We start from the raw sequence: 12719 nt of genomic DNA on the forward strand, positions 1-12719 counted from the left end.
TATGTTATATTATATTCTTTGGATGATATGTTGGTTTTTTAAATGTTGTTCTTATTTTTGGTATATTAGTCAATATTTAAAAAACACATGAGGGGAAAATACTTGCAAAACACCAAGTAAGAACACATATGTTTCTTTAAAAGTATTTTTATATTTCAGTATGCAACATTGATTTGCCCAAATATTTTCTTTCCAGGTTTTTACAGTTGCAACACAGAAATTATGCCTGGTATAAATAACTGGACACCGGAAATTCAAGTAAAGTTATTCAAATAAAATTAAAACTTTTTTTCCAAATTGTGTTGACATGTGTTGTAGTAATTTAAATATATACTAGAGATCACTAATTTTGAAAGATAAATTAAAAGGATACTCTTTTGTTCGAAATAAGAGTAGTATTTTGGTTAAGAAAAATACAGTATGAGAGCCTGTTTCTTTGTGCTTTTTTCAGTGCTGTTGTATAACAGAGAACCTGGTACAAAAATTAGAAAATTATGACAGTAAATATGAACTTGAAGGTTTTGGGCATTTTTACAAGCTTGTCTAGTTTTTGAAGCCTCTTAAAAGAAACAGATTGTCGACTGTGTTACTTAGTGTGAGATACTGAATATAACAACATTAATGGTTTAAGATAAATAAGAATTAGATAAAATTGTTCTGGTGAGTAGAGAAAAATTCCATTTAATAAGTGTAAACATTTTTGGTCATGTTTATACAATTCAGTCTCATAACAGAGAGAGTTAAAACATCTATTTAAGTGAGCTTGTACACCTGATTGGCACAATGCACGACTGTGCTTTGCAGAGGCACAGTTGAAACCTGAAAACAATAGGACTGCACCTGCAGCATATTCTCAGGTTTGCCTGAGATTGCTTGTGTATCTGTATATAACATTCCATCACTGTCTACATGATTGTATGTAATTAACATAAAATTTTCAACAGCAGGTAAACAACATATATATCCAGTAGAATGATTCCTTTATGAAGCAAATAAAAAGAATAGAGTATTTCAGATCTTGTGTATGTGTTAGTTCACAGAAAATTTGCCTTTTGTTTGTAAAATTTCATGAGCAAAAAGCACTTGACTTACTGGTACTAAGTTTTTTTCCTTTTCATCCTTCTTCCTCTCCCTGCTCTTACTATGTTATGCATTATTTGCCACCTTTATGAATTTGTTTTGGTTTTAATATAACATACAGGCATATTCTGGAAAAAAAATAAGTGTATCTGTTTCTATTTCAGATGTTCACAGCAGTAAGAGTGTCCAGATTGAGCAACATTAACCTAACAAATCAAACACTTAATAAGAACTTTAATGATCTCTGTGAGAATCTGTTGAAGGTAAGAATGGTGTTTCAAACATTTTTTTTTTAATTGTTCAAAGGGAAGCAAAGTAAAATCAAGCTACACTGAAAATAACATTTTCTTCATAATTACTTTTTGGAATTAGACTACAAAGTGTCTGTAATGAATCTGTAAGTGGTTCTAAGGATAGATTCAGCCTTCTTAGTCTATTAACAATTTCCAGAGCTTTTTGAATCAGAGTGAGTCCTTTGGTAGCGTAATGTAGAAACAGAAATATAAAGACAGCTACACAGTAGATTGCATTCTATCCTGACTTTTCACACCTGTGATTCTTCTAGAAAAAGTTAATATGATTAGATGATTTCTGCTGTGAAGAGTTTTGATCTTTAATTTCTCTGAAATAAACCATACTTTTTTAGAGTAATACAAATAATGTCTTGTCTTCAACAGAGCTTATATTTTAAACTCCGATCTATGGTTCCCTGCTGCCTTTGTCATGTAAATTTTACAGTTGCTCTACCAGAGGATGAAATAGTTCAGGTAAGTAAGCAGCTCCTTTTGACTTTCAGCATGTAGGCATGTCAGTTTTGGCTTTTAATTAATATTTGCTGCTCAGACTAAACTAGGCTAAGATTTAATTTACTGCTGTATCTGTTGAATTCTGAAGTAAAACTTAAGGCCATAGTCTTTGGTGAAGAAAATGGGTGACCTATGGAGTTAATGAGTTTTGAGAATCATGGGACTACATGGCATTTCATGAACACAGCGCATCTTAATAGTGTGTATCTTGGATAGATATCAAAATCAAAATGAATAGGAAACAAAAAGCCTTGCCTAGATATCCATTGAAAGGTATTACTACCCCATACACTACAAGAATGTGTTACCCCATACACTGCAAGTACACAGCACGGTAGTTTTCTAAGTATGCTGTCATTATAGAATCATAGAATGGTTAGGATTGGAAGGCACCTTAAAGATCATCCAGTTCCAACCCCCCTGCCAGCAGCAGGGACACCTTCCACTAGACCAGGTTGCTCAAAGCCTCATCCAGCCTGGCCTTCAACGCTTCCAGGGAGGGGGCATCCACAACTTCCTTGGGCAACCTGTTCCAGTGTCTGACCACCCTCACAGTGAAGAACTTCTTCCTAATATCTAATCTAAACCTCCCCTCTTTCAGTTTAAACCCGTTTCCCTTTGTTTTGTCATTAACTGCCCTTATGAAAAGTCCTTCCCCAGCTTTCTTGTTATAATATATAAAAATCAGACCATTATAATGGTCTGATTTTTATTTTTCCCTTCATTTTCAAGATGATGAAACATACTTAAATATTTTTAAACAAAATATTTTCTTTAGAAGTATAGTATCATTCTGGTGATCAATTAAACGTCTCTTTCACTCTCTTACAAATACAATGGTAATGAGGTTTTATGATTTCTTTTTTATATCGATTCACTAAGAAAGAAGGAAGGAACTGAGGCACAAAATAATAAATGTGGGACAAATGTTGTCATGTGTATGTTCTAACAACAGACCATAGTATTACATTTTTTTTGTTCTGCTGTGGAGGGTTTTTAATATGTCTACTTAAATAATCCGTTCCCCCATTATTTTTCTGTTGAAAAAGCTGGCTTTTTTTGCAAAATTATTTTTTCAGATTGCATGAGAGATTAAGTTACTTATTATGCCATATATTTCTTATTTGCAGATTGCAGTCACAGCTGTTGCAATTACATTTGACAAAAACCAAACATTACAAGCCAACAAAGCCCCTACAGAAAAATCACACCAAAGAGGTAAGTGCTGTGAGGCAAGTAAAGACAAGAGATAATCTCCTTTCTCTTCCCACCTCCCCCCTTGGTGCCTAATGAGTGTACATTTTAATTTCAGTTACATATACACATTTTTATAGGGAAGCTCTATAAAAGTAAAGTCATAATGTAGAGTTTTTTTAGAATTCATGTACATGACCTCCAGCAAGATGACTTATCAAATATTAGGTATTTGCTTGTACCTAATCAACAGACTTAGATATGAAAAAAAATGTATGATATTTCCTTATTCCATGTGCAATCTTCCTTTGAGTATTTTTCTCTAAGGAATTAGTGTACAGATGATGATAGTTCCACTGTATTTTGAAACGTGATGTCAGTCATTAGAGAATATTTGTTCATATCGTAGCAAATTTTGTCCTTCAAGAAGGCAGAAGATAAATTATTCATACTTTTAAAAAAGCTCCAAAAACCCCTTAAGTAGGTCAGTAATATTTTTGGAGATCGATGAAGCATATAGCATTATGGAGGGAATAGAAGAGACTACTGCAATCTGCATATGTCATCTTTTTAACAAACCACCATGTATGTGTGCAGTCTGGATGTGGGAATTTAGAACTTAGAAGTTATACTCCATTCTGAAGGATGGAATTAGATAGTAGAACAGAGCCATATAATGCTAAAACATTAAGTTATACCTTACCTCCTAAATAGTAGCAGTAAATGGTTTTCTTTTATGTGAAATAAATCATGTTACTTTTTACTGTGACGTATAGCTGACTCAGATTCTGCTGAAGAATCAAATCTAAGATAAATGAATCGACAATATTTTTTCCTGAAAATTCTAAATCAAAACCTGTTCAAAGGAACACAGGTTCTGTTCAGTTCTCCAGCTGGATTTATTGTCAGACATCTCACTCTTCATACAGAACTGCATCACTATATGCATATGCTGAAAAACTCTGTTTCAGTCAGACCTGACTAAATTGAATCTTTAGTGCTTATTATTACTGGCAAATCTTATTTTGGGCGTTAATTATCGGTTGGGTATGTTTTCTTTGTCGCAGCATCCACAGACAATGAAGAACAGCTACAATTTCCATTGGAACTTTGCTCAGATCCCCTTGCTTCTCAACCTTTCTCACCAGCTAAAGGTCAGTTAAATGGAAGAATGTTGAACTATTCTGCTCTTTCATTGTTGCAGTAATTTTAAAATAGCTGTACTTTCACATGCTTTAAATATTCTTTGCTACCTAAGCATATGGATTTGTTCATTCCTAAAGTAAAATTTTTTGAGAGTCACATAAGATGGGTTGGCTGGCTAATTGTTCTATATATATTCTTTTGTAGATTCCCTGTGGTTGTTCTGTCTTTGCATTTAGAGTATTGAAAATGCTGCATTCCACTTTAAGCCAAGTCATTTGGCTTAAAGAATTATAAATTACTTCATAATTAGACTTGCCTCATACTGCTTTGCTTCTGTAAATGGCCCATATAAAATAACTCCATGGATTGTCAGCCTCAAATAATTAATTTCATAGTTTTCATGGTGCAAAATATTTTATGTAGCAAATACTGGTTGTTCAGCTGAGCAAAATTGAATGCAGGTGTGTTGTTTTTTGTTTTGTTTTGTTTTTTTTAAAATAAAAGGAACCTAAACGTGCATAGTAAACAATTTGTACAGTGCAGCACATTTTAGCTGTTAAAAGAGCTGCTTTATTTTACCTGAGATAGAGCTGCATTTCAGTAATGGTTGTCACAATTCTATATTAAAAATTAGGTCATCATTCATTGAAATCAGCTGCCTTTACTTCCTTCTCTATTGTTGGATTATCTACCCATCAAAATTGCTAGTGATAGGAAATTTAGTATATGTGAATTATTGTAAATGTTATTTTACTACAATATTAAAGAGCTCCCTTTTTTGCACATTATATAAGTGGTATAAAGGAGGGTGCCTGCCACATTTACTTGTGCTTTCAGAGGTCAGTTTAATTTCAGTGATAATATTCTCATTGCTTTGTATTTTTTTTTTTAATTATTTTTATGCACTTAGAATCATAGAATCATAGAATGGTTTGGGTTGGAAGGGACCTTAAAGATCACCCAGTTCCAACCCCCCTGCCATCAGCAGGGACACCTTCCACTAGACCAGGTTGCTCAAAGCCTCATCCAGCCTGGCCTTCAACACTTCCAGGGAGGGGGCATCCACAACTTCCTTGGGCAACCTGTTCCAGTGTCTGACCACCCTCACAGTGAAGAACTTCTTCCTAATATCTAATCTAAACCTCCCCTCTTTCAGCTTAAACCCATTTCCCCTTGTTTTGTCATTAACTGCCCTTACGAAAAGTCCTTCCCCAGCTTTCTTGTAGGCCCCCACTTGTGCGTGCTTGACTTTTAATTGATCACGTTATGATAGTGTTTCATTTTTGAAAAGAGGAGCTATTCAGAAATTTTTGGCTGGTGTCTTTTCCACTGTTCAGTACTAGACAGTGCTGCTTGTACAATGGGCACTGACCAGTAGAGGGTAGCCTGGTAACACAATATCCCTTTCCCTGATATTCTTCAGGTTTCATACTGTATTGTACATCACTTCAGAGGCTTTCAGCTAGATAATTATTTCATCTGTCATTTCTTCACAAGGAGACTTGAGGTTTCGTTGTAGTTACATTCACTTGGGAGTTTATTTAATACACTGATACCTTTTTAACATACTTTTCTGTAAGACTGTTATTTTAAAAATATTTGTGTACAACCTTACACAATAATGACCTTTAGTAAACAATCATATTATAATTTGTAAGACAGATTTAGTGAACTTAATTATTTACACAAATCTATTATGTTCTGTCAAAGTACATAGTATAGTATTATGGAGACTTTTTTTTCATATTTTAGTCTAAAAATGTTTTATAAGACAAAAGCTGTTGTCCTGTACTTACATGACTCTGTGTATTATCTGAATGGAATTCATTTTGTCTTCTTAGAAGTCCTGGAGGGTGCAAGTTCCCACACAGGTATTCCAAAAACTGCTCAGAGAGGTGAGTTTACATAATTTAGCCATATGCCAGCACAGAATGAGCATTCTTGGGATGTTGGTATACTCTTTTTGGATGTGTCTTAATCCAGGAAGTGTGTACTAGTTAACTGAGAATGCATGCTCTGGTGTGGCTTAATGATATCATAATATTTTGATGTGTTTTTTAATTACAAAAGTCAGGTTTGTTCATAATGAGTGTCTCTGTCAGATATACTGATATCACTTTATCTGACAGAAAATTAGTTCCCTGACAGAGAGCTTTTTTGCTTGTCTTAATTTGAAGTTAGCATGTGTTCCTTATGTTTCTTCAGGATAATGAAGAAACTGTGTTTGCAAAAAAATATATTTTTTTTTTATTTTTTTAAGATATGCAAACACTCCTGCAACTAATACCAAAAGTCATAGCAGAAACAACTCTACTTCTAATTGTAAAGATAATAGGGGGGGTTGGGAGGGGGGATGTTGGAGGAATGAGGACAGCATTTTGTTAGCAAAATTAATTTGTGTTTAAAACCGAGGTGTTGTTTCAGCTTGTGACTCTTATCTTCATCACCAAAGCTTTTTTATTTTTATTTTTATTTTTTTCAATCTATAGGTTAGATACTGATAAAGATAGTTAGGAACTTTAAATCCTGATCAGCAGCTCTTAGTGAAAATGAAAATAAAATTAAACAAGGCATAAATAAACTTAAAGAAGCTGGAACTGAATGCCTAAAATGAGACTTAAAAAAAAAAAATAATCTAGCATAAGTCGTTAATGACTGTATTTGCATGTTTTTTCAGTGATGAAGTCCCAGTCAGGCAGTTGGTTCACAGCTGGGACATCACCAGAAATCGGTACACTGATCTGGACAAGTCCAAAACCTGTAGTGTAACTTTTCCTTTCAACAGACCTGGAAAGGGATGTTTGTTCTCTCTGAGACACAGATAATTGCTTCCTCAAAAGGAGCATTGAGATGAGCAAGAGACATCATCCATATTTTTTTTCTTTGTTTTTTTTTTTTTCTTTTGTTTTTCTGTCTGTGTTTTCAGCAACGTCAGTTGATTACAGTTCCTTTGCAGACAGATGCAACAGCTGGATAGAGCTCATTAAACTGAAAGCTCAGACCATAAGGCGCGGATCAATTAAGACAAGTAGGCGGCTGTTTCTACCACGTTACGATAATCTGAGACATATCTCTGATTTCCCAGTGGTGAATAGTGGAGTTTCCTGCCCAGTGATAAAAATCACATGTAGAATGAATACCTGAGTGTGAAAACTGCCGACATTGTTCATGTCTTTGTAAGCTAACCCAGGGTTTATAAACCAGTATCATAAAAAGCAAACTACAGTATTTCTGTTCGCTTAGTTAAAAATTAGTTATCCGTAAATGTGTACGCCTACTAATTATATAACATACACTGCATGGATGTAGGTGTATGTATGATCTTGGAAAATTTTTGATGAGAAACAGGAAGCAATCACCAAGGTGACAGTCAAGGCAATGGTCACTAAATTAGCAAGTGGTGAGTTATTTTTCAGTAGTTCTTTGGCCACAGGTCTGACTATCTTGCTTTAATTAGCAGAGATTAATACCTGTTTTAATGGAAAATGCTGCACTGGGGAAACACAACAACTTTCACACTTCCCTATACTTTGTTCCTCCAGCAGAATACGTATTTCAAAATGTTGGCACTTTTTTCTTTACTTTCACTTTATAACTGATTGTTGTATGTGCAGCTACTCGCCTCGATGTTTTCCTTTGCAAATCTTCCAAATAAATTCCATTTCAGCTTTTTTGTCTCCTTTTGCATGCGTTGCATGATAATTTCCTTTCTCACGTGGTATGGCTGAGCATCACAGGCAGCTGAATGTTGTCACCAAGCTATTTGGAAACAATAAAGAAGAGTTTTTTTGTGTTTTGAGAAACAGTAATTGATCTTACTTGGTAGTTACTTTCTCTTCTTTTTTTCCCCCCCCCCCATCTTTTTAGCTGCTTCACTTGATAAAGCAAGTCCATTGGCTGAGGGGTACTTACGGCACCGTTCTGTCCCATCGTGCACCAACTCTACCGTCTCAGTTGTTAAGATGACACCTCTTTCTTTTCTACCTGGGGCAAAAATAACCAAATATCTTGGGATAATCAACATGTTTTTTATAAGAGAAACCACTTCTTTGCGTGAGGTGAGCTGGATAATCAGGGATTAGCACTTAATTATAATAATTAACTTTTTGTTAATTAAAATAATCAAAGGTAAATATCTGAAGAGATTTGAGTTGAGGTTGAGTTCCAGCAAAGGAACAGAGTTTTTGTAACTTGAGGGTAGGTGCTGAATTGGGGAGTAAGTCACGTTGCACTGCTCTTACCATAGAGCATATAGAGGTGCTTTAGCTTTATATTTGGCAATGTTAGGAAGGGGTTACATAACCATTGTTGTTGAATTTGGATATAACATTAAACCAATGAGTTCTTAAACTAAACTATGGGGAAAAAAATAGGTCTTTGACTAACAATGGTAGCTGTGATCATTTGAACCCAAAACTGAGATTAATTTAAACAACAACAACAACAAAAAATTCTATTCTTCTGTCATTTAGCAAGCTCAATGATGAACTTTCACAGTGTATTTGGATTTTAGAGTTCTTTGGTTAATACAAGGTTTCCCATATCATGTATAACTGTTATGCTGATTTTCAATATTACATTTGGTGCATTCTCAGTAACAGAGCTCTGTGTGATGAATGTCTGAAAAATACAGAGTGTATAACCACACAAGCAACTTAGAGGGTGTATCTAGTGAACTCAAACAATGATCTCCACTCTGGATCTGGACAACAGATACTTCTCTGAGCATGCAAAAATCCAAGACATGTTCCTTATCCTTTTCATGTCCTTTTGGGAAGTAGCTGCATCCTTCTGCTACAGTTTCTGGCCACAGAAATAGAATCATAGAATGGTTTGGATTGGAAGGGACCTTAAAGATCATCTAGTTCCAACCCCCCTGCCATCAGCAGGGACACCTTCCACTAGACTAGGTTGCTCAAAGCCTCATCCAGCCTGGCCTTCAACACTTCCAGGGAGAGGGCATCCACAACTTCATAGTTGAGATAGATACATAGAATGTATCTCTTGCCTGGTTTGTCAGTGCTGAAGAGGATGCTGTTTCTTGCTAATTACACATTGATAAAATTATATACTAGATGTTAATAAAAATGATCTGCATTCATAAAAATGAGTTGCAAGCTCTCTAGAGAAACTGATCAAACGTCTTGTTTGGATCCTGCAAGTTACAGCCCCTTTTAACTTGAGAAATCTATGTGAAGAGGGCAACATTTTCAAAAGGATGTGTGTGGTATGACCAGGGAAATGGTTACATGATGTTTCTGTACTAACTGCAGCTTCTGTAGATACAGATTAAATAGCTGATAAGCAAGCTTTGGTGACTGTGATAGCAGATCTCGGCACAGGTAGGTTGCTCAAGTATTTGATTCAAGTCCTCCATGAAGTTGGGATGGTTGTACAGTTTCTGTAATGCTTTGTGTGCTCCTTCTAGCACCCAGGGCAGCCAACTCAGTTTGATTTATTTAGCTGCAGAGGCTGAGTCAGAAACCAGTTTTTATACTAGTTGCACAGTATTGCCCTGAGGCTTTAAGAGTCAAAACAGAGTGGTCTTTTTATCCTACCTGAGAAATGTGTTCCAGATTCTACAGGAAAAGAATTAGCAGCATTTGTGTTTGTATTGCTTTATATTTTGCTTATGGTTTACAGAATATTGAGGCCCTATGAGCGCTTTCGTAAGCTAAGTATATACCAGACACTGTGCTTCCAGAATTCATTGTAATTTTAAGTCTAATTTATCCATTGCTCTTTGGTTTTGCTGTTTACAGGTGGATACTTACAATCTTTTGTTATCTGTTGTCATCAAATTTTGTATTAGGCATATGATATTACAGATTTTTTTTTTCCTCCATCAGATGCTGACTGTCAAAACACTTGGACAAAATCAAAATTTCACCAGGAATGACAAACTTGTCATGAAATTTTGATTTCTGGCTCCAGTTGATTTCGTTCATGCTTTATTCTTGGATTGGTGAAATTATACTTGCCCTTTTGTTAATTTTCACCCAAGATATGTTTTCTAATGTCTTCATGAGTCTGTTGAGGGCAGATTATACTTTTTTCAGTAGATATGAGGGCAGTCCATAGTTGTTGAAGTTCAGCTTAGCTCACATCATCTACCTGCCTCTTTCATTTCCTCTAGCAGCACACACACACATGGGAAGTCTAGTGGTCTTGTCTTTCACTTTCAGTTTGAAATTTTATAGATATTTTGAACCAGTGATGAGCTCTGTTTCATTAGTTTTTCTTCATTTTTTCTGTGCATTTTCATTTTTTTTTTTTGTTGGTTCCTTGTTTTTTGTGTTGGGTTTTTTCCCCCTAATGTGGTTGCTCACATTCTTTCATAAGAATTGTCTAGGAAAAAACCCCACACTTTATTATTTTCCTTCTCCTTTCACAGCAATTTAAATTATTCAGCTTGGCACTAAAGTAAAAATCCCCCACAAGCACCATCAAGTCAAAAAACTTAATGAAGGGGGATAGTTAGGAGTTCTTTTGGGCTTCAAGGGGAAAAAACCAAAGCTTGAACAGCTTTCTTGTCAAGTGTCTGTCCTGTCCCTTGCTTACTTTGTGTTTTGAGGGATCATTTCTTTAATGAATGTTGAAAACTAATGGCAGTTATTAGCATACATTAAGTTGCCATGACCAAAGGTAATGGCCACTCCTTACCAGTAACTTCCAAGAGTTCGAAATCTCTCTTAATCCTTGGTAGAAATTATTCTTGATTAAAAAAAAAAAAAAAATGGGTAGTATCCTTCCTGATGAAAGAAAAACTTATTATTCAGCTATCAATGGAATATTACATGTTCTTACAGAGGTGTAGGAATGTCTGAAAATATATATAATGTACTGACTGCAAAGAGCACCAGTCAGAAATTAATAACCTACTTGTGATTCTTCTACTCAAACGGTGAGTTCCATTGGTCACCCATCGAAGGGTGAACAGCTTTTAAACTTGGTACAATATGTCATTTAGGATTCACTGAAGTATTGAGCTGATAGAAATGTAAGAAGAGTACTCAGCATTTTGTGGCAATAGCTAACATAAACTGTAATTTCTTTTCTGTTTTAGGAGGGTGGTGTCAGTGGTTTTCTCCACGCATTTATTGCTGAGGTGTTTGCGATGGTGAGGGCTCACGTCGCAGCTTTAGGGGGGAACGCCGTCGTCTCGTACATAATGAAGCAGTGTGTTTTTATGGAGAATCCAAACAAAAATCAGGTAAATTATTATATGAAATAACAATGCTGCTGTCACTAGTATGACACAAGTACACATTTTATTTATTTTAAAAACAAGAACGCGGTAGAGACACGTCTGCGTAACGCTTCTGGATCTCTGATCTCAATGCCTGTTTAAAGAAGCCAGGAGCTTTCTTAAACACTTGAGTTAACACAAAAATTACAAATACACTTCATAAGTACCCAAATGGGTAAAAGTACCAAGTTCACTAGAATGAATTAAATTGCAGGAAACAGCAGTGCTGCACTTGGCTTTTCTGATAATTGCAATATTAGAATTTTCATCCTTTTTACCTGGAGTTGCTGATATAAAACGCTCCGTTTTGGACATAAAGTGACAAAACTTCATTCATAAAGACAATGACTGAATGTGATTGTTTTGGTACATGAAATATGTTTGAAACAGTAGTGAAATGAAGTACAGCTGCCCAGGTATATGGTGGTCTTACAAGAATCTGTCTTCACGTTTGATAGCACACAAGTGAGTGGCTATAAAAGGAAGTATGTCAGGGATTGCCTCACTAATAAATTCTAATCTGTCCCTCTCTGATGCCTGTTGACTTTTCTGTTGTTTGTGTAGTGACATCCAGCAGATACAAGTAAACATAAAATATGTAATTCTGTAATGTTTGGTATTGTCCTTTTTGGTTTTTTCAGGCCCAGTGTTTAATAAATGTAAGTGGCGATGCAGTCATCTTTGTACGTGAATCTGAGTTAGAAACGTTACCAGTACAACCTTCTACAGTTGTTTCTCAACCCACAAGTTCTGGAGATGTCACAACGTGAAGACAGAAAGAGCGAAAGAGTCTCTGTGAAATATGAAGATTGTTTAAAACGTGGGAACGTTGAGGTTTGCATCTTCAAAAATCAGTATCTCCCTATAACATCAATAGCCAAAATCCCAAGACAATCACTATACCTTGTACATTAACTGTATGTAATAGTCAGGGCAGCAGTTTGGCAGGTCTGCTCTGATCCTTTTGTTACAGTTACAGACCCCTCTGAAACCTGGACAGAAGGTGAAGAACTGGTATGAGAGTGTGGATTAGCACAGTGCTCATCACACAGAACTGTGAAAGTCAACAACAATTCTGTTGCGTTTTTCAGCTGTTTAACAGGACCATGACAAGTTAGAATTCAGAACCAACCATCTCTTGAGTTTGCATATTGTATTAGCTCGGCTTAAAAAATAAAAGTGGGATCGAGGTGAGTGGGAGATAACGTGAGAAGTCTGTCTTGGTAACATCTGCCATAGGAGCA

The 12719-nt window shown here is 35.6% G+C and overlaps 1 protein-coding gene across 1 annotated transcript in view; it reads left to right on the forward strand.

Moving 5' to 3' along the window:
• Positions 1 to 12245, forward strand: part of C2CD5 (C2 calcium dependent domain containing 5) — a gene marked incomplete at its 5' end in the record, with an annotated part of 56814 nt that extends 44569 nt beyond the window's left edge. The window contains 10 exon segments of the mRNA XM_029085306.1: positions 197 to 258; positions 1245 to 1343; positions 1758 to 1847; positions 3017 to 3104; positions 4148 to 4234; positions 6068 to 6121; positions 7153 to 7254; positions 8094 to 8284; positions 11293 to 11439; positions 12117 to 12245. Coding sequence (XP_028941139.1) covers positions 197 to 258; positions 1245 to 1343; positions 1758 to 1847; positions 3017 to 3104; positions 4148 to 4234; positions 6068 to 6121; positions 7153 to 7254; positions 8094 to 8284; positions 11293 to 11439; positions 12117 to 12245 — 1049 coding nt within the window.
• Between the last annotated feature and the right edge of the window lie 474 nt (positions 12246 to 12719).

The sequence above is a fragment of the Antrostomus carolinensis genome, unplaced genomic scaffold, assembly GCF_000700745.2.
Source record: "Antrostomus carolinensis isolate BGI_N321 unplaced genomic scaffold, ASM70074v2 scaffold9826, whole genome shotgun sequence".
Taxonomy (NCBI): domain Eukaryota; kingdom Metazoa; phylum Chordata; class Aves; order Caprimulgiformes; family Caprimulgidae; genus Antrostomus; species Antrostomus carolinensis.